Source organism: Aulonocara sp. 'chitande type north' Nkhata Bay, linkage group LG3 (genome assembly GCF_057382095.1).
Source record: "Aulonocara sp. 'chitande type north' Nkhata Bay isolate Kocher_YH1m ecotype deep benthic linkage group LG3, A_spYH_male_GT1.1, whole genome shotgun sequence".
Taxonomy (NCBI): domain Eukaryota; kingdom Metazoa; phylum Chordata; class Actinopteri; order Cichliformes; family Cichlidae; genus Aulonocara; species Aulonocara sp. 'chitande type north' Nkhata Bay.
Genome location: NC_141346.1, coordinates 28,361,182 through 28,385,613, shown reverse-complemented (window position 1 = coordinate 28,385,613; position 24,432 = coordinate 28,361,182). Strand labels below are relative to the sequence as shown.

The 24,432-nt window shown below is 39.3% G+C and overlaps 1 protein-coding gene across 1 annotated transcript; it reads left to right on the top strand.

The window, feature by feature from the left end:
• The first annotated feature begins 17,574 nt into the window (after window positions 1-17,574).
• Window positions 17,575-20,362, top strand: LOC147335018 (polymeric immunoglobulin receptor-like). The gene is made up of 5 exons (XM_086286962.1): window positions 17,575-17,614; window positions 17,739-18,074; window positions 18,899-19,219; window positions 19,751-20,016; window positions 20,231-20,362. Exons 1-5 carry the CDS (start codon window positions 17,575-17,577, stop codon window positions 20,330-20,332), a joined length of 1,065 nt encoding a protein of 354 aa, XP_086143088.1. The 3' UTR covers window positions 20,333-20,362.
• The last annotated feature ends 4,070 nt before the right edge of the window (window positions 20,363-24,432 follow it).

The following is a 24,432-nucleotide window of genomic DNA, read 5'->3' as shown; positions in this document are numbered from 1 at the left end:
TTGAAACTGAGCCAGAGACACAGTTTTTAAATTTGAAGGACCAGCTGGTCTGTTTAATCCAATTTCAGTTTTATTTGTATTTATTTGCACATCCCCATTAAAGGAAAAAAAGTTGCAGATTGTAGAATAAGAAATTTGCTTTATGGATTTCTTTGAAAAAAGACTAGAAGTTGCATCAACTGTAGAATTGTTCTTGTCTGTTCTTTGAACTAAAGCCATAGGTAGGCGTGCTGGTCCAGTACAAGATGAAGTCACACTGGCTTTCCTTAGAAAGAAATTGCCAACTCCAATCATCATCAGTGGTGGACAGCAATCGGATTAATGTAATGGATGTGAGGATGCATTAAGATCACATCAGTGTCTAATGTGCTTCAGCTGCATTCATGAGTTTAGAGCACATTTAACCGATCAAATCAACCTGACTCGAACCATTTTACATAGACAGATTGATCGATTTATTCTAAGCACTGCAGCATCCAGTCAGCTTCGACTCCAACATGAAACCTAAAGGCATTATTGCAGCTCATTAGCTCATTATTTGCATACAATTCATGCTACTGTCGTCACTAAAAACTTTTATATTTACACCAATGATTAAAAAAATGAAGAAAAGGAAAAATAGTTTAAAACTGTAAAATTAAGACTGACATTGTACAAAATATTTTGAGGTGTGTGATTCTGTTTTTGAATACCTGGTTAAAATTTTTTTTTAACACCACATCATTCTGCACCATCTCGTGATACAAACTGCTATTAAATACAGCCTTAATTTCTTAATCAATATTGTTTTAGATGTAAAATCATAGATCTTTTATTTACATTTACAAGTTTTGTCATGCTCTCATACCGTCCACCTCATCTCCTTTTCTTTACTTGTTTTGCTCTGTCTCCTCTCACAGGGAGAAGATGATCTGCAGGATCCTGCTGCTCACCATTCTCACCTCATGTGTCTCTGGTTAGTTTACAGCTTCAATTCCAAGAGAAAATTTGACTGTCAGAGCAAGTTGTCGAATTAAAAAATGTAACTGTTAATAAATTATATTGCTATTAAATGCACATCAATTGCATACAATTCCTGAAGTAATACAAAACAATATAGGTGTTAAATAATTATTGAAAACAGCAATTAAGCAGCATGCTTTACACTTCATTAATAAGTACTTCAACTGTCCACTAATTTATTTATAAAGGTCTCCATTTGCTGCGTTTCAATGCACTGCTATTTCCTGAGGTGCAGATCAAACATATGTAACCGCTAAACACATTTGGAAACTAAAGATTAGCACAAAAATTGGTACAATTAAGCAAGAAGAACAAGGTAATTAACAGCTGCATTTATTTTTGGTGTATTTATTGGAACATTAAGACCATTTCATATTAATCATTTATTTATAATGATTTATTTTGGCAATTTTAGCACTTTGAGGCATCCTAAATAAAACTGGTGCTGGAATTGTGTTTATTAAAACGTTAACAATTTTATTTGTCTTGTAAGGTCCACAAATGGTCAACTTTAAATGCCACATAAGCAAAATAACCAAACAAGTACACAGCATTTAAAAAAAATGCCTTTGAGACCAAGTTTCTCAAATCAACTATAAATTCATCTTCACAGTTGGCTGACGATGTATTTTCCAAAGTTTAGTAACTGCAACTTTAAAAGTATGATCACCTCATGACCTCACCTCCTTTTTTTTGAAAGGTCTATTTATTACTTTTTGTTTTAAGAATACATCCTCTGTTGGCTGGGAGCCTCATGAAACCTCAGTAAATGCAGTTTCTCAGTGTGTCTGCTCCTCTCTTTCCCTCTCTGTCTCCTCAACAGGATCATTTGTAGTCAATGTGACACAGAACTGCTATCAGGCAGAGGAGAACCACAACATCACACTGGAGTGGACGTTCACCACCAAACCTGACAGATCAAGCAAAAGTCTTTTTATCCTTTGTAGCTTGTCTCACAAATTGCATGAAATATTACCGGACCTTGTAATCCCAGAAATTTTAACCCCGAACAAAACCTTGTATCATGTGGATCATGGTGTAGAGGTCACAGATTCTAGGGACAATGACTTTACAGGAAGACTGTCTAGTGACAAAGACGCCCTGGGTGAAGGACGAATCAGACTTCAACTGTCCAGACTCAGGACTGAGGACTCGGGTCTGTGCCTGTGTGAGGTGAACACTGATCATGGTTATGGATATAAGAGCTGTCACCTCAACGTCACAGGTATGTTATTAAGACGAGTCTATTTTCTTTTTTGTTATTTAAATATGATTTCACTGTTCAGAAGCACATTATTTTCTTGATTGTCATTTATAACCGAAACATACAGTATGATGTGTTTTCAATGGCAGTAAATGATTGTCAAAAAGTGTGTTTGGGTCTTTTGAAATAGCAGCTGATCAACGTCTTTTGACTCCTCGACCAGAGAGACGGAGAAGCATCACCTTTTCTGCTGCAGTGTTACCGCTAATTGGGATACCCGCAGCAAGTGCCGTGGCTCTTATTGTCTGTGTTTTTTGGGTGATTTTTTGTAAAAGTGGATGAGATGTGGAAGAACTGTGGAAGAACTGTGATGCTGTTAGTCCTAATTTCTATCAAGGTTTAACAGATTCATGATTTACAGCCATGAATCTGTTAAACATCTGTTTTAAATTATATAAAAATGAAAGGTAAAGCTTTTCTCTATTGCATTATGTCCAGATAAACAGAATCAACCATTTGGGACTTACCTGGCTGATTGAGCATGCATCAAAACTTTTTGTTTGTTTGTTTTTGACTTTTTTTTTTCGCAATGTTTAATTTTTATCTTACAAATGAAGGTCAGTGAAGTGAACATAGCTGCCCCCCCCCCCCCCCCCCCGCTTTTAGAATAAACATTAAAAATTGTGTATATAAAAATGTAGGTGAAAGCATGTATAACCTTAAATGAATAAATGAATACTTCTTATTAATATTTTCTTGACTGACACTGTCACTTCCCACAAATTTAACACACACATCAAAGTCTAGTCAGAGACATCTTCTTCATAATGCTTAATGGAGGTTTCCTGATGCATGCTGATCATCCAAGTCCCAGAAAGATGATTCTGTAGATTGGGCCATTGTGTCTTCAGTGGGAGAAGTGCTTCACTCATGCATGTGACTTCTTGAGTTCCAAGACTGAAACTGCAATGTCCAGATGAACAAAATGAGCTTGCTGGCAACTCTGTAAGGTGGTAATAATCTCAAATAAGATACTGTGACTTAACATTTATATTTGCCTTCAAAGATTTAGGCTCATTCACTGAATTGAACATGTATATACATCCAAATATAGAATGTACTATTCTATGGCAATGTACTTTGTGGGCTGGCTTCTATGAAAGAGTTGAGTAGATGCTCAAAAATAAAAGAGAGTACATGTTTGAAGCCAGCTGTGAAAGACAAAAGCACCAATAAATATCAAATCTACTGAAAAGAAAAAATGATGTAAAGAATAGCATTACAACTGCTAGTGGTACCCATTTGTTTTTGTTTTTTTCTTAAATGTAATTTTATTATATATTCAAACAAAAACATTGAATTAATAAACAAATTTAGCAGTAGAAGAAAGCAATGTATGTAATTAAATGAAAATCAAAATAAAACTGCTATAAGGTCATTAAACAAAATCATATATTTCACCATTTGTTGACTCAAAATTTAAGCAAGTATGTGACATTTCTTTCTGGATTGCTATATGGTGGTAATATCCAATATATTGTTTACTACCACTGTGGTAGTATTTTGTTTTTAGATATAAAACAAGGATGACTCACTACATACATGTGGTATATGTCTAAATTTGAACAAAATTTCAAATAAATCTGTAATGTTATGAATGTATCATCACTTTTGCCAGTTTTAGGTAAACAGGGTGTATAATCACATATAGCACTACCATTTTTATGAAGCTAATGTCTATAATTTCCAGAACAACACCAGTCTCATTGTTTAGAACAACTATTGAACTAGTGTCTGGTTTCAGTATTATGGCAACAGGTGTGGGAGCAGGTAGGGGCAAGACTCAATTTCCCAGATTTTGGAAGAACGCTGAAGACAGAAATTTTCTACCACTGCTGATTGGTATTAACCCTGATTCTTTTGTCCCCATGATAGAACGGAGAAAACCGGCTCATAGTGTGTTAAAACATTTCGATTTCTTTTATTCAATCATCTTCCGGAAGAGAGAGACCTCTGCACAGCCCAAACGCCCGTTGCAGGATCTCTAACATTAGAATCATAAACTGTGCCTCATGTAGGCATAATAAATGCTATTTGTCACAATCAGTTCTTTGCTGATTGGCTAGGAGGAATCCACGTGATTCTACAACCTCACAGTTAAGCATGGGAAGGCCAATTTTGACATCCAACACAACCATCTATAGGATTTACAGATGGGCTACAGCAGCAGAAGACGACACCAGGTGCCCCTTCTGTCAACTAAGAACAGGAAAGTGAGGCTCCAATACAGACAGACTCAGGAAATACAGTGGGGCAAAAAAGTATTTAGTCAGCCACCGATTGTGCAAGTTCCCCCACTTAAAATGATGACAGAGGTCAGTAATTTGCACCAGAGGTACACTTCAACTGTGAGAGACAGAATGTGAAAAAAAAATCCATGAATTCACATGGTAGGATTTGTAAAGAATTTATTCGTAAATCAGGGTGGAAAATAAGTATTTGGTCACCTCAAACAAGGAAAATCTCTGGCTCTCACAGACCTGTAACGTCTTCTGTAAGAAGCTTTTCTGTCCCCCACTCATTACCTGTATGAATGGCACCTGTTTGAACTCATCATCTGTATAAAAGACACCTGTCCACAGCCTCAAACAGTCAGACTCAAAACTCCGCCATGGCCAAGACCAAAGAGCTGTCGAAGGACACCAGGAAAAGTATTGTAGACCTGCACCAGACTGGGAAGAGTGAATCTACAATAGGCAAGCAGCTTGGTGTGAAAAAATCAACTGTGGGAGCAATCATCAGAAAATGGAAGACATACAAGACCACTGATAATCTCCCACGATCTGGGGCTCCACGCAAGATCTCATCCCGTGGGGTCAAAATGATCATGAGAACGGTGAGCAAAGATCCCAGAACCACACTGGGGGACCTGGTGAATGACCTGCAGAGAGCTGGGACCAAAGTAACAAAGGTCACCATCAGTAACACACTACAACGGCAGGGAATCAAATCCTGCAGTGCCAGACGTGTTCCGCTGCTGAAGCCAGTGCATGTCCAGGCCCGTCTGAAGTTTGCCAGAGAGCACATGGATGACACAGCAGAGGATTGGGAGAATGTCATGTGGTCAGATGAAACCAAAGTAGAACTTTTTGGTATAAACTCAACTCGTCGTGTTTGGAGGAAGAAGAATACTGAGTTGCATCCCAAGAACACCATACCTACTGTGAAGCATGGGGGTGGAAACATCATGCTATGGGGCTGTTTTTCTGCCAAAGGGACAGGGCGACTGATCCGTGTTAAGGACAGAATGAATGGGGCCATGTATCGTGAGATTTTGAGCCAAAACCACCTTCCATCAGTGAGAACTTTGAAGATGAAACGAGGCTGGGTCTTCCAACATGACAATGATCCAAAACACACCGGCCGGGCAACAAAGGAGTGGCTCCGTAAGAAGCATTTGAAAGTCCTGGAGTGCCCTAGCCAGTCTCCAGACCTCAACCCCATAGAAAATCTGTGGCGGGAGTTGAAAGTCCGTGTTGCTCGGCGACAGCCCCAAAACATCACTGCTCTCGAGAAGATCTGCATGGAGGAATGGGCCAAAATACCAGCTACTGTGTGTGCAAACCTGGTAAAGACCTATAGTAAACGTTTGACCTCTGTTATTGCCAACAAAGGTTATGTTACAAAGTATTGAGTTGTATTTTTGTTATTGACCAAATACTTATTTTCCACCCTGATTTACGAATAAATTCCTTACAAATCCTACCATGTGGATTCATGGATTTTTCTTTTTTTTTTTTTTTCTTTTTTTTTTCACATTCTGTCTCTCACAGTTGAAGTGTACCTCTGGTGCAAATTACTGACCTCTGTCATCATTTTAGGTGGGGGAACTTGCACAATCGGTGGCTGACTAAATACTTTTTTGCCCCACTGTACATACAGACAGACAGCTCTTGCTCTAGTTTCTCCTGACAGGTTTATTTCTTTTTTCTCCACACATGAAAGTAATAAGTTTTACCTCCTCAATGTGACGTAGCATAACAAAAGCAGCATGGAAAGGAAAGGAAGACAGCATCTGCAGACTGTTCAAGTTTCTTTTAAGTGTTCTTTATTTTCTGGCGTCACCTTTCAACAATTGTTTCACCAAACATAAGACCTTGCAGTCAAAATCTTACACCGAATTCCATTCACATCTGAACCTCATTAACCTCTATCTTTGAGAAAACAGGTTAGAGTAAATAACACAGTCTAGGCAAAGAAACAGGGATAAAATCATTTTTCCACTTAAACTCATTACCCCAACTAAATCAGAATCAGAATCAGAATCAGAAAGGGTTTTATTGCCAAATGTTGAGCGGGTTTACAACATTAGGAAATTGCTGCGGTGCTTCAGTGCAAACATACTGTTATAAATACTGTTATAAATTAAGCTTAAATAGACATGAAAATAAAAATGAGAGTGCAGGTGGTGATCAGTGCCAAACATGGAATGATGCAGTGAACACAGCGTAGGGTCATGTGTTAGTGGTGGGGACAGTCATACGGTTATTGTTCATGTGTTCAACAGCAGAGGGGGAGAAACTGTTCTTATGGCGAGAGGTTCTGGTGCGAATGGACCGGAGCCTCCTGCCTGAGGGGAGCAGGTCAAACAGACTGTGTCCAGGGTGAGAAGGGTCAGCTGAGATCCGAGCTGCATGCCCCAGTGTCCTGGAGGTGTACAGGTCCTGCAGAGATGGGAGTCTACAGCCAATCACCTTCTCAGCAGAGCGCACAACACGCTGCAGTCTCTGTTTGTCCCTGATAGTGGCTCCAGCGTACCACACGGTGATGGAGGAGGTGAGGATGGACTCGATGATTGCAGTGTAGAATTGCATCATCGTCTGTGTTGGCAGGTTGAATTTCTTCAGCTGCCTCAGGAAGTACATCCCCTGCTGGGCTTTCTTAATGACGGAGGTGATGGTGGGCTCCCACTTCAGGTCCTGGGTGATGGTGGTACCCAGGAAGCGGAATGAGTCCACAGAGGTGATGGGGGTGTCAGTCAGGATGATGGGGGGGAGTGGAGCTGTGTGCTTCCTGAAGTCCACAATAATCTCCACTGTCTTCTGGGCATTCAGCACCAGGTTGTTGTGGCTGCACCAGGACACCAGACGTTCAACCTCCCTCCTGTAGGCAGACCCATTCCCGTCCGAGATGAGTCCAATAACGGTGGTGTCATCTGCAAACTTGATTAGCTTGACAGACTGGTGGGTGGAGGTGCAGCAGTTGGTGTACAGGGAGAAGAGCAAAGGAGAAAAAACACAGCCCTGAGGGGAGCCGGTGCTGATGGTCCGGGAGTCCGAGACATTCTTTCCCAGCCTCACATGCTGCTTCCTGTCCGTCAGGAAGTCAGTGATCTACCGGCAAATGGTTTGAAAAGTCAATCTCTTCACAAAATCTGACTCATTAGGTTATTTTAACGGAAATAAACAATTTTACACAAAAGAAACACCCCTTCATTTGGTTATACCCAATTGACATGATCAATGACATCATAACCTATAAGAACAGGAAGTCCTGGGGCAGCCCTTCCCATATACCTGTTTCACATATAGGACCTGCACAAAGGAACACACAATGATAAGTATAACCAAACTACATAAATAAATGAAAGATTCAAATCAACTAATGATGAAGTGACATTTTGCTTTAACAATATTTACACAGATGTAATGAATATAAACAATGCTACCACAAACAAACCCGGGATAGTATGCAGAGGCAAGGTTAGATGTGCAGTGTCTACATTAAAACACTGATTGACTATAAGATAACAGAAAACATAATAACAATATATACAGGTGACAAATCGTAAATGAATTCAGTCTTAGCCACTTTATCACACTCATGAATGCCATCATCCTCACTGTCAGTCAGGACTTTAGATGTGTGCTAATAAAGTATATTCTGGGCAGGTTATTTTACTGTATTCCCCCCCAGTATGTAAAAGTCACAATTTCTATGTAGTCTTTTTTAAATAAGTCAGACAGTAATTTCTATATTAGACCACAAGGTTTGCCACCTTGTGGTCTAATATACAAAGCCCTTGTGAGGAGGTAATTTGAACCACTTTTACAGCACACATTACATTTGTATCCTGTTTTATGTTTAAGTCACATTTTTCTCTGCATATATGAAATCCTGTGTAAAATGTCAAAACACAAGATTTAAGGAATTTGCTGGCAAGGAATTTGTCTGGGATCTGAAAAGAAAAAAAATAAGATGGTTGTTGAGAATATAAATTAGTGTTTTGATGTTATAATTACAAGGAAATTGTGATGAAACTCCTTTTTTAAAAGCATACCTTCGGTATGGAAGCGGTTGAATGCAGACTCTATTTGCTGCAGAGGTTGCAGAGTTTTAGAGGTTGGTGTGTTAGGCTGGAAGGGAGCTGGTAGCTGCCTGGGGCATCAGGATGATTGCTAGTAGTGGGATGGGGGGCAGACTGCAGAGTGTTTTTTGGCTGTTTAAAAATTGTTTAGAAAATAAAAGATTACATTAAACTTATCTACAATGGTATATGTTTATCGCACACAGAAATACACACACGCATTGAACATCACAGTATACTACACCTGGAACTTTCACTTGAGGGGCCGAGGGGAACCTACTTTTTGTAGGTTGTTCATCTTCAGAATCTGTGTAATTGTGTAGGAATTTGGTCGAAAAGTAAACAAACAGTGATATTGAGCTGTTTTGTATTTTTTCTTTTGTGTTATGTTAACATTTTTTTTTTGTAAATTAAAAAAAAAGTACAATATTTCAGGAATCTATTAAGTGCACTAATGTACAAAAAAAACTCTTAGCAAAAGAAATTTCAGGTAGACAGTTATGGAAAGACAAAATGACAAATTGTATTGACTTCATTTTTTAATTTCTTTTTAAACTTAAAGTAAAAAAATAAGTTACATGATATTTGAATGATTCCACATGTTTGAACCATTCATGTTTGTGATATCACTCTATGTATATATTATTTATATAAAAATTTGTATGTAAGACAGGGAATAAGACAGTCTTACTTTGATTCTCTTTTTTGATTGATCTGCCGTCTGAAGTATTTCATTTAGTTCACTCAGATACCTTTTAAGGCTTCTTTTTGGTTCCTCAAATGTATCTACAAGTACAGACATAATGTTGGGTCCAACAGAAATGATCACCCAAGAATTATATTACATTCAAATTTCATAAAACTGATTCTGATAACGCCCACCATGGCTTTATATGAGAATCATGACTGATTCATAGGTTTGCCATGAGTCAGTGGCTCAACTCTCCTCTTTATATTCACTTTCACCTGAAAACAGCCTTGTAGTTCCACTAAGGCCTCCTCCAACCACCTCCTGATACTCCTGGTAGTCACGGGCTTCCTCTTCACAATGGGCACACAGCAGGGGGTGAATCAGGTTGTGACCTGACCTACCCAGTGGGGAGAGGGCAGAAGAACTAATGATGGGCAGATCATATTAATAGTAGCATAAAATAGGCCTAAAATCTAAGTCTGAAAGCATAAAGTTCAAAGTCTGGGCAATGTATCCACTCTTTGATTGTTATGTGAGCATCCTGGACCTCTCCTCATCATATTTCACCAGACGGTTATAGTCAAGAGTGTCACTCGGGCTTTCACTTATTACTGTTTAGATTTTTTGCAAGTTGCCTTTCCAGCTAGAGAGCGTTTGTGTGAGTTAAGTCTGCAAGATGTTATCTGCAAACCATTAAGAGAAGATTTAGTTTGGACTTTTTCACTAAGTGAACTTTGCAAAATCAATTTCTTTATTTGCTGTGCAATCAAAGTTTTCATCAAAACCGTTCATGTGTGTCTGCTTTTGTGTCCTTATAAATATTGGTAAAAATATACCCCAATCATAGAACAAGGCAGTGTTGATTTAAAAGAATAACAATTATTTGTAACATTAAAAGTGTCATATCAAAAACATTACCTCCTTCTGGTCTCAATACAGTCTGTTAAGGAGTTGTGTGGAGAATTTGGTTTGACATGTTACACAACATTTCAGTAAACATATTCATCACTGCACTCAAGAAAAGGCACAAAGACCAACTAGTCTGACTTCATGGTTGTCTAATGCCTTCATAACTTATAGAGACAGGTGGAGCTGAGCAGCCTTTCTAGATATAATAATAATAATAATGTGTTTGAGTGTGTGAGAATGTGTGTCTCTCTGTGTGCGTGACTTCCAACTGTTTCTAACAACAACCTTAGTCATAAAATGGTAATCTCCCCCACACCCAATATATGGTTCAATTCCTGTATTGGTTCACCATGCACAACACAGTGAAGCCATACAAAGGGCAGGAAGCTTACCAAACATTAAACAGAATCTTCACAAGGGATGTGTCTACAATAATCCTCCCCCAGCACAGAGTGGCTGGAGAGGTGGTCAGAGACAAAGGGATGTCTTGATCCTATAGATTGAACTAAGAGTTTACAAATTTAAGAAGCACAATGACAACATTCAACAATTAGACTTAACACGTACAAACTCCAAAACACGTAAAAACTCAGAAGCACATAAAAACTCAAAACACGTACAAAAGACAACAGAAGTGCTCCAGGATGCTCGGCGCGGTGTTCAGCTTTTGTTACCTAGTGGCTACACAAGCCAGCAAGTACCAACGACCGGATTTGGTGTGTGGTAGTAACAGGTAAATGAACTTTTTTAAAATTATTTGAATATATATGAGTGCTTGTATATAAATACACAAACAATACACATATACTTTCAATTCTGTAATTTAAGTGATCTAGGTAGCTCTGTTTTGGAAGTTCAGTTAACGCTAGAAATGTGTTTTGGAGTTTGTACGTGTTTTGTCTCTCGGGCCACCGCATATATTTATATATAAGGATATATAAATAAAACCACTTTTTACGTTAGTAATTCCTTTTGTGCATAATTTTATATTATTGTTAATAATAAATTAATTAACCCTTGTGCGCCCGCCTGTTCTCGGGGCGTGGGTCGTGGTGACCCCCCGAGCGGTGTGTGTGTTATTATGATGATGATGATAGTGATAGGGTGGGGGGTCGCTAGGACCCCCCGAGCGGCATATGTGTTATGATGATTAGGGTGGGGGTCGCTAGGACCCCCGAGGGGCATATGTGTTATGATGATGATAGGGTGGGGGGGTTGCTAGGACCCCCGAGGGGCATATGTGTTATGATGATTAGGGTGGGGGGTCGCTAGGACCCCCTCGGGGCGTGTGTGTTATGATGATTAGGGTGGGGGGTCGCTAGGACCCCCAAGGGGCGTGTGTGTTATGATGATTAGGGTGGGGGGTCACTAGGACCCCCGAGGGGCACTTGTGTTATGATGATGATTAGGGTGGCGGGGTCGCTAGGACCCCCGAGGGGCGCTTGTGTTATGATGATGATTACGGTGGGGGTCGCTAGGACCCCCTCGGGGCGTGTGTGTTATGATGATTAGGGTGGGGGGTCACTAGGACCCCCGAGGGGCGCTTGTGTTATGATGATGATTAGGGTGGCGGGGTCGCTAGGACCCCCGAGGGGCGCTTGTGTTATGATGATGATTACGGTGGGGGTCGCTAGGACCCCCGAGGGGCACTTGTGTTATTACGACGTCGGCGGCATCTGTGGAGCGGCGGTGCGTGAAGCGGAGGTGCGTGAAGCGGTGCAGTTGGGACAGTACGTGACGGCGCAGTTGGTGCACATGTGCACTCGGCACTCGTGGCACAGGATCTTGGTCTTTACGTCTTTGCTCCTGGGACACACGCGGCACCTTCACCTCTTGACCGGAGAGGAGTCGTGTGGCGTAGCGTCGGCGGTGCGAGTAGTACGAGCATCGGCATCGTCGGCCTCGGTGGCAGTACCTTGGCCCGCGACTCGGCCTCCTCCTCCTCCCCGTCCTCGCGCTAACGCCCTGGCTTCGAGCATGGGGCGCACGAGCGCTTTGCCCAGTCGCTTGAGGAAGAGCCGTCGTTTGTTGAGCTTGCCCGCCATCCAGTCGGGGTGAATTTCCCACCACAGCACGAATGCATTGTAGGCTGCCACGTTGACCATGTTGTGGAAAAGGGCCACTGGCCACCTGCAGGTCTTTCTCCTGCAGCTGTACGTGCTCACGACCTTGTCCAGGTTGTCGACGCCTCCCTTGGTGCGGTTGTAATGCAGCACCAAGGGAGGTTTTCCGCCGCCGTCGCTACTGCGGCGGCTAGGCCGGGGTTTGGGGTCGGAGCGGTGGTGAGGAGCAGCACGTTCTTGTTCTTCTTGGCCACGTACCTGGCGCTCCACTTCCCTCCAGCCGTCTGTTCACCATTTCCAAGCCTGAAAGAGAGGCAATGGAGAAATACATTCATCATTCTCTGACGGCAGGGATTATCCGGCCTTCATCCTCTGCTGTAGGCGCAGGATTCTTTTTGTGGCTAAGAAGGACAAGAGCCTCCGTCCATGTATTGACTTCAGAGGTCTCAACACTATCACCGTCAAAAATAAATACCCCCTGCCACTCATCAGTGCTGCATTGGAGCCCCTGCAGGGGGCCACTATTTTCACTAAACTAGATCTCCGCAATGCTTACCATTTGGTCCGCATCAGGGAGGGTGATGAATGGAAAACAGCTTTAAACACCCCGCTAGGCCATTTTGAATACCTGGTCATGCCCTTTGGGTTAACCAACGCTCCAGCCGTGTTCCAAAGCTTGGGACTTTCTGAACCGCTTTGTCTACGTCTACCTAGATGACATTCTAATCTTTTCCAGGAACCTCCAGGAACACAAGGTCCATGTTTGGGCCGTGCTACATCGCCTGTTGGAAAATAGACTGTACGTTAAGGCCGAGAAGTGCGACTTTCATGCACAATCTGTCACATTACTGGGATAAGTTCTAGCTGGAGGGCAGGTGAAGACGGATACAGCCAAGATCCGGGCAGTTCAGGAATGGCTCACACACACGACTTGCAAGCAGCTACAACGCTTTCTTCTATTGGCGTTTCATAAGGAACTACAGTCAGGTAGCCATCAAACTTGCTCTGGAACAATGGCGCCACCTATTAGAGGGAGTGGAGCACCCATTCACTATCTTCACCAATCACAAGAACCTTACCTACCTTAGGACAGCAAAGTGACTGAATGCCTGCCAAGCCAGGTGGTCCTTGTTTTTTGATCGATTCAGATTCTCGATCTCTTTCCGTCCAGGCTCTAAGAAAATAAAAGGCCGACGCCCTCTCCCGGCAATACAGTCAGGATGAGAAACATCTTGAACTGGCTCCGGTGCTTGGCAAAGGTAAGCCGCGCACTTCATTTCTCTGGACAAACTTCCCACCGCCACAGAAACTGCTAAGCTAATGGTTGATCATGTTTTCCGGCTCCATGGAATCCCTGCAGAAATCACATCAGACAAAGGACCCCAGTTCACCTTTCAGGTCTGGAGATCTTTTTGCTCTGCCATGGGTACTCAAGTCAATCTCAACGTAATATATATATATATTTTTTCAGAATTGTTTTTTTCACTTTGAGAATGAAATTACTGTACTACAAGCAACTAACCACACAACACTCATACATCACTCACACCTTTGAGTAAGAAGCATTTCAGGTTATTTTTTCCTGTAACACACTGACTGACGCAAAACACTGACTGTTTTCTCTCCACCAGACTTTTCTTACAGCTTCTAACAGCCGTGCTTACTTAATTTCCTGTTCCCAAGTAAACAAAGCAGCTTGTATGAAGATAAAATACGTGGTTGCACAACATCATAGATTGCATGTGAGTGCAACCCAAAATGTTTGGTGTCTTGGGCAAATTACTATCTTGTTAGCATTTAGAAATAAATGGTATGCTGTGAAGTCCTGATAGATTCGAGTTCTTAATCTGCAAACAACAGCTTTACGTTTTACTAAAAATCACAAAATCACTCTCAGGGATGGAGCTTTCTAGGCAGTGGAAACTGTCCAGTGTCTTTTTCTGCACTGCACTGTTGAGCGCAGATCGACTGAGCGCAGCACAAGCTAGCAAGACAGAAGTTAAGCTCTCATTGCAACATGGCAAATTGAACCTCCCCCACCCTCATTCAGATCTGGCCTTTGGAACTATTTTGGTCTTCATGTGAAGTGTACATCGCACTCGCTTACATCATTGTCATCAGACACTCTCGCAAACAAAATCACAGTTTCGTAACGCAGTAACACAGCGTGCTTACGGGGAAGTAACAGTAATGTAATTAACTTTTTTGCAATAGTAATCCCTTACTTTACTCATTATTTGAAAATAGTAATCGGATTACACTAACGTGTTACTTGTAACGCATTACTGCCCATCTTGGCTCATGGGGCTCATTTGATTATCTGGTTTTCTCTGTATGTATTATAGTAGGGTCTAGCTTACAATATAAAGGGGGTGACTGTTGTTATGATTTGGCGCTATATAAATATAATTGAATTAAACTGAATTGAAATGCAGTCTGCATATTTCTCTTTTAAATAGTTAATTTTACACGAGCACGTTGTAAACAAAAGCTCAGATAACTCATGCAATAAATTTGCACCTTGACAATAAACAAACTGTGATGTTTTATAGTATTAATGAGAAATTGGAAAATTCTTGCATTCCTCAAACAGAAAGTGGAACTAATGTTACAAATCTGACAACCTACTTCTGTGTTCATTAAAAAAAAGCATGTTATTTTGAAGAACTTAGTATCACATCATTACCTCAGAGAACAGAATAATCCAGAAAACACAAAACTGCAATTTAATGTAAAATATTTTTTATTTTTTCAGAATTGTTTTGTCACTTTGAGATTGAAATTACTGTACTACAAGCAACTAACCACACAACACTCATACATCACTCACACCTTTGAGTAAGAAACATTTCAGGTTATTTTTTCCTGTATCATACTGACTGACGCAAAACACTGACTGTTTTCTCTCCACCAGACTATTCTTACAGCCTCTAACAGCCGTGTTTACTGTTTCCAAGTAAACGAAGCAGCTTGTATGAAGATACAATACGTGGTTGCACAACATCATAGATTACGTGTCAGTGAAACCCAAAATGTTTGGTGTCTTGAGCAAATTACTATCTTGTTAGCATCTTATCATTTCTCTGATGTAGTTTAGAAGTAAATGTGGTATGCTGTGAAGTCCTGATAGATTCGAGTTCTTAATCTGAAAACAACAGCTTTATGTTTTACTAAAAATTACAAAATCACTCTCAGGGATGGAGCTTTCTAGGCAGTGGAAACTGTCCAGTGTCTTTTTCTTGTACAGACTTCTTTGGTTTATCATAAAAAATAACAAAATCAAGATTGTAAATTTGAACTAGCTCTGCTGTTGATTATCTAAATGAGACTGTTATGAATATTTAGTATTTCAAAAATGCAGAGGATGTGTAAAAGCTACAAAAACCACACAAAACAGTCTCAATCCAAGTAAAGTGTTTCTTATCTGTTTGATCTAAGTTTTTAAGTTATGTACATACAGATAGGAGACAGGAGGGTGGGGAGGGTGAGAGGGGAAATGACACACAGGAAATCCATGTCCTGCATTGAGAACTCAAACCTTCAGTATATGGGTCGCCTGTTTAACCAGGTTAATTATATCAATACTGTAAACTAAGTCTGACAGTGAGTTAGTGACAGTAAGACAAACCCACTCCCTCCTCCAACTATGATGGGCTAAAGAGAGGCTTTGTGCATGCTTCTCTGGAGTTGACAAACTGTCTAAAAGCGAGCATAACTGGCAGCTTGTTCCTACTTTAATAACTGGTAAATTTCACAGAAGTCCAAAACAACTCCCAAACTACCAGGAAGGAGACAACAGAAGCGTCTATTTTTACCTCCACTGTAATTTGTTCCATCTTCCAAGCTGGTGAGTGGTTGTTGTTGTTACTTATGAACCTGTTTTGTAAGAATCCTACATTAAATGATTTGATCAGATATTTTTTATTTTATATTTTTATGGTATACTATTGGCTGCTGCCCTCACTGACAGACAGTGTTTAGGAGTAAAAGAATACATGTACCACGTATTTAAAATACAAAATATGAGTAACTGTATTCTGTTACAGTTACTGTTTAAAAAGGTGATTTTTAGAATACAGTTACTTTGTTGAAATAAATGGATTAGACTTTGTTTTTTTCCTGTTTCATATATTAGGTTATGCCCTCTCTATTTTTGGTAATTCCATGCCGGTGGAAACCCAAGCAAAACACGCATTAAGAGGCTCTAATGTCTATGTCTCAATCTTGCGCCCCATGTCACCCCTACTTGCGGCCGCATAATGATGTGAAGAAATATTTTTTAAAGTTATTATTCAAAAACTTTTTTAATATCAAAGCAACAGGCAGAGAGTTACAGGCATAGCCCTAATGAATGTAGCATCATGGACAGTGTAGTCCGTGCTGCAGGGAGAATGGACTGGGAGAAAGGAGATTCGAAAAGTACGAGTTGTCACCAACCAGAAATTGGAGACAGAAGCATGCAAATATAATAATAACCACTGCAGCCATCTAGTTGGTATTGGTATTGCGAATAACCTCCAGTAAACGTAATAAATCACACAGCAATAGTACATTCATGTAGTTGTAAAATATGTTACTCTCATTGAGTAACGTAACGGAATACGTTACAAAATACACTTTGTGGCATGTATTCTGTAATCTGTAGTGGAATACATTTTAAAAGTAACCTTCCCAACACAATGACACACATGATATGTGTTTTCCTTGTTAGACATTACAAACTGATTCACATTCAAGAAATTCTTTAAATTCATTTTACACTTGGCACCATTTGGCGCACTGTGCCATTAATTTTAATTATTTGATATTGAATAATTTCAAAATGCAAAATCAAAAGAACTTAGTGATTTATAAATAAATACATTAATATTCTTCCTTACTCCTATGTTTTTTGCATTTCATTTTACTGTTCACAACAAGAACATTGCATTAATTATAAAATGGTTACATGGCTGCAAAACAAAGAAAAAATCTGTTTCATATGTTCCTCTCAGAGCCTGAACCACCTGTCGTCAGCATTTCAAAGTCAAATTTAGTCTGAAACTCTTTTATTCACATTTAGAACATCAGAGAAGCTTCACACTACTGATCTGCAAACAGGCAGATTCATAATGTTAGATATACGATGTTTTGTACACACATACGTTTCATTATCACATCATCATCCTCATTAGCATGTGATGAATGCATCTAAAAAAATTGAAGGAAGTGATAAAAAGGAAACAACTTACTGAGTAACTTCAGTTTTCTGATGATCTGACAGACACAGACAGAGTGAAGAGTCAGACGCTGTTCTTCTGAAGTTTAACAACTTTTCTGCATCAGGATCGAAGTCAGAATGAAAATCCTCCATTTTCTTTTCTTCTGCTTCTTATCAGGTGAGGGCTGATGATCGTAATGTTTCTCTTTAATAAAAAGAAATGGAAGTCATCTTTATGAATCATTTCATAAAATACACATATTTTCATCTTGTGATATTTATAGTTTTTTTTCATCTGACAGGTGCAGCTGTGCAAGTCGAGGCAAAACACAATATTTGGTCTGCAGCTGAAGGAGGAAATGCATCATTTGTCTGCTACTTAACTTTATCTGGAAGCACAAAGTTCTTCTGTAAGGAAAAATGTGAGCGAGCAGAAGATATCCTCATTAAAACAGATGGAAGCACAGCTCAGAGTGGGAGATACAGCATGAAGTATAAAGATGGATCTCCAGGAAGAGGAATTGTGTCTGCGACCTTCACACACATGATCAAGTCTGACTCAGGAATGTACAGGTGTGCTTTAGGAAGACCTTCTGTTCCAGATTCAAACTATGACTTTGAGGTCAGAGTTTCAAATGGTGAGTTTTTACAAAAATTCCCTGAAATAAAAAATGTAAAGGACCCCACTAACTCGTATTTAGCAATACAGAGCATGTTTATATCAAGGTGTTTAATTAATCAATAAATGTAACTTTAATGTGATATACTATGTAGGTGTACATTTTACACAGCATGTAAAAACTGTAGTGTCATCAGTTGAATTGAAATTCTAGCACCTCAGTGTAAAGCCAAAACAATATAAAATGATTTTGGAGTCAAATTTCAGCTCTGCTAAAACCAACACAGTTTTACAACAAATTAAACTATCACAGTCTAAAGCCAAATCTGTCTCTTGTTCACATATTTGACTGATTTTGAGTGTAAGTATGATGGCTTGTATCATGATTTTAATAGAAAGATTCTATTAATGTATTATTTATAAGTAACAGAAGCCAATTTTGTGTCATTTGAGAAACCTCAAAAAAGATGAATATCTTCCAAAAGTCTCATGCTAAAAACAAGTTAGTCACCTTTTATTATAAGTTTTGATACCAGGATCTTCTAGCTGCAAGTCCTGAAAAATGCTTCACAAAATAAGCCAAATGAAAGAAAAAAATAACTTCAAGGGTCCGTATATCTGCCCTTCAACTTCATAGTATGAAGGTAACATTTTGCGTGGCTTCATTAAATACTGTACAACAAAAAGTGTTGATTCTGAGAGGATCAGGTAAGCATGTGTTGTTTTCTGATCTAATATGAAAAGATAACTTTGTTTATTTTAACCAGGAAATATAATTATGATATAATAGCTTACAGTTTCAGTTCTTACTCCAATCCAACTGAATGTTCTTGTATTTCACAGATCTGGGCAAAAGGGTTGGTTTTTATCGCACACAAACTGAGGGAGACAACATCACATTGGGATGTTCTAATACTGTGTACGGACAGAGGAAGTTTTTTTGCAAGAATCAGTGTAAGAATGAAGGGGAGATCCTCATTGACACAAGCAATGATAAATCTGTGAGTGGCAGATACAGCATTGAATACACAGCAGGATCTCTGTTTGGACTGTATGCGACCATCACACAGCTGACCAAGTCAGACACAGGAGAGTACAGCTGTGGTTATGGAAACCCTCTGTCTCCAGATTCATACAGCAGTGTAAATGTTCTTGTTATTCATGGTAAGTTTCTTTTCAAAATAGTAAAGACATTATTATTATTATTAAGATCACAACTTAAACAGGAACCAAAAACAAAAACAAAGTAAACTAATTATAACTATAAGTATAAGATTAAAGACAATCACAGTGAGATTGATGTTACTGCCCGAGATCAGCTGATACACTGGCTGAGACATCATTAAACTGTCCTAAAACTGTCTAAATTGAAATAGAGGTTTGACATTTAAAAAAAGGTTGGATGACCAATCTCAGAGTATTATTTTGTTTTTGTGCAGGTAAATTTAATCATCTGTTCAACTGCAAAACCATATCTCTTATGATGCTTTAATTTAAAAAAAAATGAAGATATTGTCATACGTATTAAGTTTCACAGCCATGTTTTCTTTTAATCACTGCACATATCTCCAAAATTCATTTTCTTTTGTGTTTGATACATGTTTGTATTTACCTGTATGACAGTATTATTATTATGGTGTATTAGTGTGTATTACTATTGATTTTTTATTAATTGTTTTTGTATATCATTCACAGCTTTAAACACAACTGCCTCCCCACTACAAACAGCAACACAAATGGCTTCAAACCCACCTGCTTTCACTCTACAGACGAAAGCAACACAGAGTGAAAGTGTCACTGCAAGAGTCTCTACACATTGTCCTGACTCCTCCTGGCTTCTGGTTGTGCGTGCGTCCTTGGATGGTGTTTTGCTGATGGCTGTTTTCCTCATGCTCTGCTACATTAGTAAGACAAGGAGGAACTTTGGACTGAACACCAGAGAAAATGACACAAACATGGAGGTGAGTTTGTGTCACTTGTGTCACTCATCTGGTGAACTTCTTTTGATATTTTGAATGTTGCAGCATTTTTTTTCCTGTCTCTGAAAAAAAAAACACTTTGTGCTTCTTATTTTTAAACTTCAATGTCCATGAAATGGTAATGTGGTAATATGGTTGTTGAAAATCTGTTGTACTTCTCATGTTTTATGTTGTTTGCTTTATTTGTTTGTTTTAGTTTCAGTTATTTGCTGCGCATGACAGCTTGGACCCAACCTCAGAACATAAAGAGCCCAAACGCAGCGGGACCAAACCTGCATTATTAAAGACCAAAATCTAAAAAGTAAAAAATTCCCATGATTTAAAATTTGGTTGTCTTCTCTCTCATATCTGTTTAGTTTTGATGTTTTTGAGCATGTTTCTGAGATTTGATGATACAATCTGCTTCACTATGTTTTATTGTTGTTCTGTTGTTCTATATCTGTATCAGCATAATTAATAAGGAGACTTTGGAGGAAGTTCAAAGCTTGGCTGCCTAATCATGTAATCAAGCAACATTGTAACTTTTAACTTGGAGAGGTTGTGCACATTTGGTTTTACTTTATGTATTTGTGTACTCTGTGATTTAGAAATTTATGTGCTTACTTATGTGTTTGAAACTACTAGCTTTTCTTACAAGGTATATACAATCAAAGAAAAATGAAGATATTGTCATACGTATTAAGTTGCACAGCCATGTTTTCTTTTAATCACTTATACAAAAAAAATAAACATCTGCAAAATAATGTGATGTTTCCTTAAATGAATTAGAAATATACAGAGTGCTCTACAATAATGAGGCTGTGTCCCAATTCAGAGACCGCACGCTTGAAGTACGCATTTTGAGTGCGATTACGTCACCGCCACGCGACGTCGGCTGTCCCAATTCGAAGTGTACTTCAAATGCATACTCCAAATGCACAGTCGATTTCCCCAAATATCAAGCGTGGTCCGGTGCACGCTTCGTGGTCCCATATATCCCACAATCCATAGCGCACCGGTGGGTGTGGATAATTTTGCCGCAAAGTATGGCAGAAGGGAGCGGCCGAAGAGTGAACTGTCAAAAGTAAGTAGTGAATATGATGTCACTTATTTATGTGCGAATGTTTAATAATGAAGAACATTAAAACATTACTGTTGGCCACATGTCGGCAAAGTTATGTGACATTAGTGATGTTTGTACTAACTTGGTTTTAAAGCCTTTACTTTAAAATATACGCCGTTCAATAGCTGAGCTTAATCTTACAGAGAATGTGATGATTTTATGGATAATTAAAGTCAGTCATATATCCACAAACACAACAAGCTGAAAGTCAGTGATGCTGCTCGGTTTGCAGTCCTGAATATCACGGCACAAGCAGGATCCACTGCACCGTTAATGTTAACTATATTATATTGCTGCCTCTGCTCGGTGGTGTCGAGCCAAACAGACTTTAACGTGTGTTTGAACGAGCTGATGGTTCACTCGTTAAGCTGAAAGAAAGATGCTTTAATCACAGGAGTCACACATGTGTCCACTGTACCATCTGGGAACTCTTCTTGTTTAGCACTCGTAATAACACAAACACTAAATCCTCCTTCTCTGGTGCTGTTTTGTAGCAGTGTGTACACCTGAGACTGTCACCTGTCTGTCTGTCCTGCACTCTCTCTCTCTGTTTTTTTCTCTCTGATTGTGGAATAAAAGTATGAACATGTATTTATAAGTTACACTTGTGTTTGAATCCTGCAGCTTATCACACATTTGATTTCCATGTGTAACAACTGCAAGTGTCCAGAGTGAGGACAGACTGAGGGACCCACTGCTGCACATCATCTGTGAGGCTTTGCATCCCTGATGATCCACCAGGACAAACTCAGCAGTGTGTGAGGAATAGGAGGAGGAAGAGCCAGCAGCAGCTGACAGATGGAGAGAAGAGACAGACTGTTCCCTGTTTGTGAAGGACTGCTAGGAAAGTTTAAAATCACTAACTGTCTGTCCTGAATCAGTCTTATTAGGTAATGTTCAAATAATTTTATCATCCCAGTGTTTGCAGTGTGGGAGAAAGTACTCAGGGCCTTCAGGTTACACACTATGAAAGGCAGCAACAAGTTTAACATTCAGAAACCTAAAGTATGTATCAGCAGCAGAATGGAGCTAAAAATAAATGTTTGTTTCAGTTCTATGAAGCTTTGAGTATTTTGGATCAGTAGCACTGCTGTGTTTGTTGCATCATATTGCTGTAATTGTTTATATGCTTTATATATTCTGAGGTAAGTTGATCTATAGTGTTACATCATATTCTATAAGGATGTTATGTGTTTGTAGACTTTCTGCCCAGTTTGACCCATTTAGCAGAAGTCAGCCTGTTTAAGGCTCTGATATCTATTCTGTATGACTTAAAGCAGTTATGACATGGTCTGATTTTATTACCCAATAAAGGAATATTTCATATATCAGTCTACTCTTCATTCTATCAGAAACAGTTTTCACTGCTCATACATTTGGTTTTTACATGTATATGTGAGTATTGAGCCAAATGTAATGTAATGCCAACATATTAAACGGACAATATTTGTCTCTCATGTATAATACATCTGTATATACACTGTCAAAGGTACTTGTCTTTGAGTGATTTAAGCTGATAGGCAATATAAATAACTGCAACTTGAATCTTTGACCCAGAGTTCAAGCTCACTACTGTAATATATGCTTTTATATATATATATATTAGGGGTGCAACGATACACAAAATTCACGGTTCAGTTCGGCTCAATACTTTGGTGTTACAGTTCGATATTTTTTCGATACAAACAAAAATGTTCATGCCTTTTTAATTTGTCATTTATTAAAATTATAAATATATATTTTAACTCAAAAGTACAGTTTTTAAATTTAATGTTGCTGAAACAACAAAGTAATAAAAAAGTAAATATATCTGATTGAGGAATCACTCATCTTTGGAAAAGAGAGTTTATTACAGAGAAATGGCTCTTTCCAAAATAAAAGCTATACTATACGCTTCTTCTGGGCTATATTCTCAGCAGTATATTAAACATATCAGGTCCCCATAAGGAGAATCATGTGCTAACGGCTGTCTAAATGACTCGGGTAAAGTTTGTAGCATGCATGCTTGTTGTTTTTGTCTGCTTCCACTTGTCTTTGCACTAGGATGATGTCGGAGTAAATGTGCAGTCATATTCGTTGTGTTCCCACTAGTGCTGTCAGCGTTAATCTCGTTGAAATGACGTTAACGCCACAACACAGCAAATCTCCGTTAACGAGCTACCGCGGATCGCCCCGTGCATGGGGCTGGACGGCCAACACGTTAACGAGCAAACTGCGCTAACGCAGTAGTTCCCACCCATGTAATTGAGCATTGCGTGGCACATCCAACATACTGTTTTACTTTTGTCCATGACGCGCTTACCTTCAGGGTCATACATCACATGAAAACCAAAATAGTTCCAAATGCCAGATCTGAATGAGGGTGGGGGAGGTTCAATTTGCCATGTTGCAACGAGAACTTAACTTCTGTCTCGCTAGCTTGCCCTGCGCTCAGTGAATCTGCGTTCGACTACTCTGCCTAGGCTGCACTGTCGAGCGCAGATCCACTGAGTGCTCAACACAGACAGCATCGTCAGAAGGAAAGTTGATAAAATAAATAAAAAATGTTGTATTGCTCGATACTAATGTATATATACCCCTATATATATATTAGGGGTATCGATATTGAACCATTCGATACAGTGCTTTCGGTTCGGTATGCATATGTATTGAACAATACAACATTTTTTATTTATTTTATCAACTTTTCTTCTGACGATGCTGTCTGTGCTCTGTGTTGAGAGCTCAGTGGATCTGCGTTCGACTATTCCGTGTAGGCTGCACTGTTGAGCGCAGATTGACTGAGCGCAGCACAAGCTAGCAAGACAGAAGTTAAGCTCTCATTGCAACATGGCAAATTGAACCTCCCCCACCCTCATTCAGATCTGGCCTTTGGAACTATTTTGGTCTTCATGTGAAGTGTACATCGCACTCGCTTACATCATTGTCATCAGACACTCTCGCAAACAAAATCACAGTTTCGTAACGCAGTAACACAGCGTGCTTACGGGGAAGTAACAGTAATGTAATTAACTTTTTTGCAATAGTAATCCCTTACTTTACTCATTATTTGAAAATAGTAATCGGATTACACTAACGTGTTACTTGTAACGCATTACTGCCCATCTTGGCTCATGGGGCTCATTTGATTATCTGGTTTTCTCTGTATGTATTATAGTAGGGTCTAGCTTACAATATAAAGGGGGTGACTGTTGTTATGATTTGGCGCTATATAAATATAATTGAATTAAACTGAATTGAAATGCAGTCTGCATATTTCTCTTTTAAATAGTTAATTTTACACGAGCACGTTGTAA

Coding starts and splice junctions, on each gene's coding strand:
- LOC147335018 (XM_086286962.1), top strand. CDS start 17,575: ATGAAAATCCTCCATTTTCTTTTCTTCTGCTTCTTATCAG. Junction 17,615..17,738: donor TTTCTTCTGCTTCTTATCAG/GTGAGGGCTGAT, acceptor TTCATCTGACAG/GTGCAGCTGTGCAAGTCGAG. Junction 19,220..19,750: donor AAATGTTCTTGTTATTCATG/GTAAGTTTCTTT, acceptor TATCATTCACAG/CTTTAAACACAACTGCCTCC.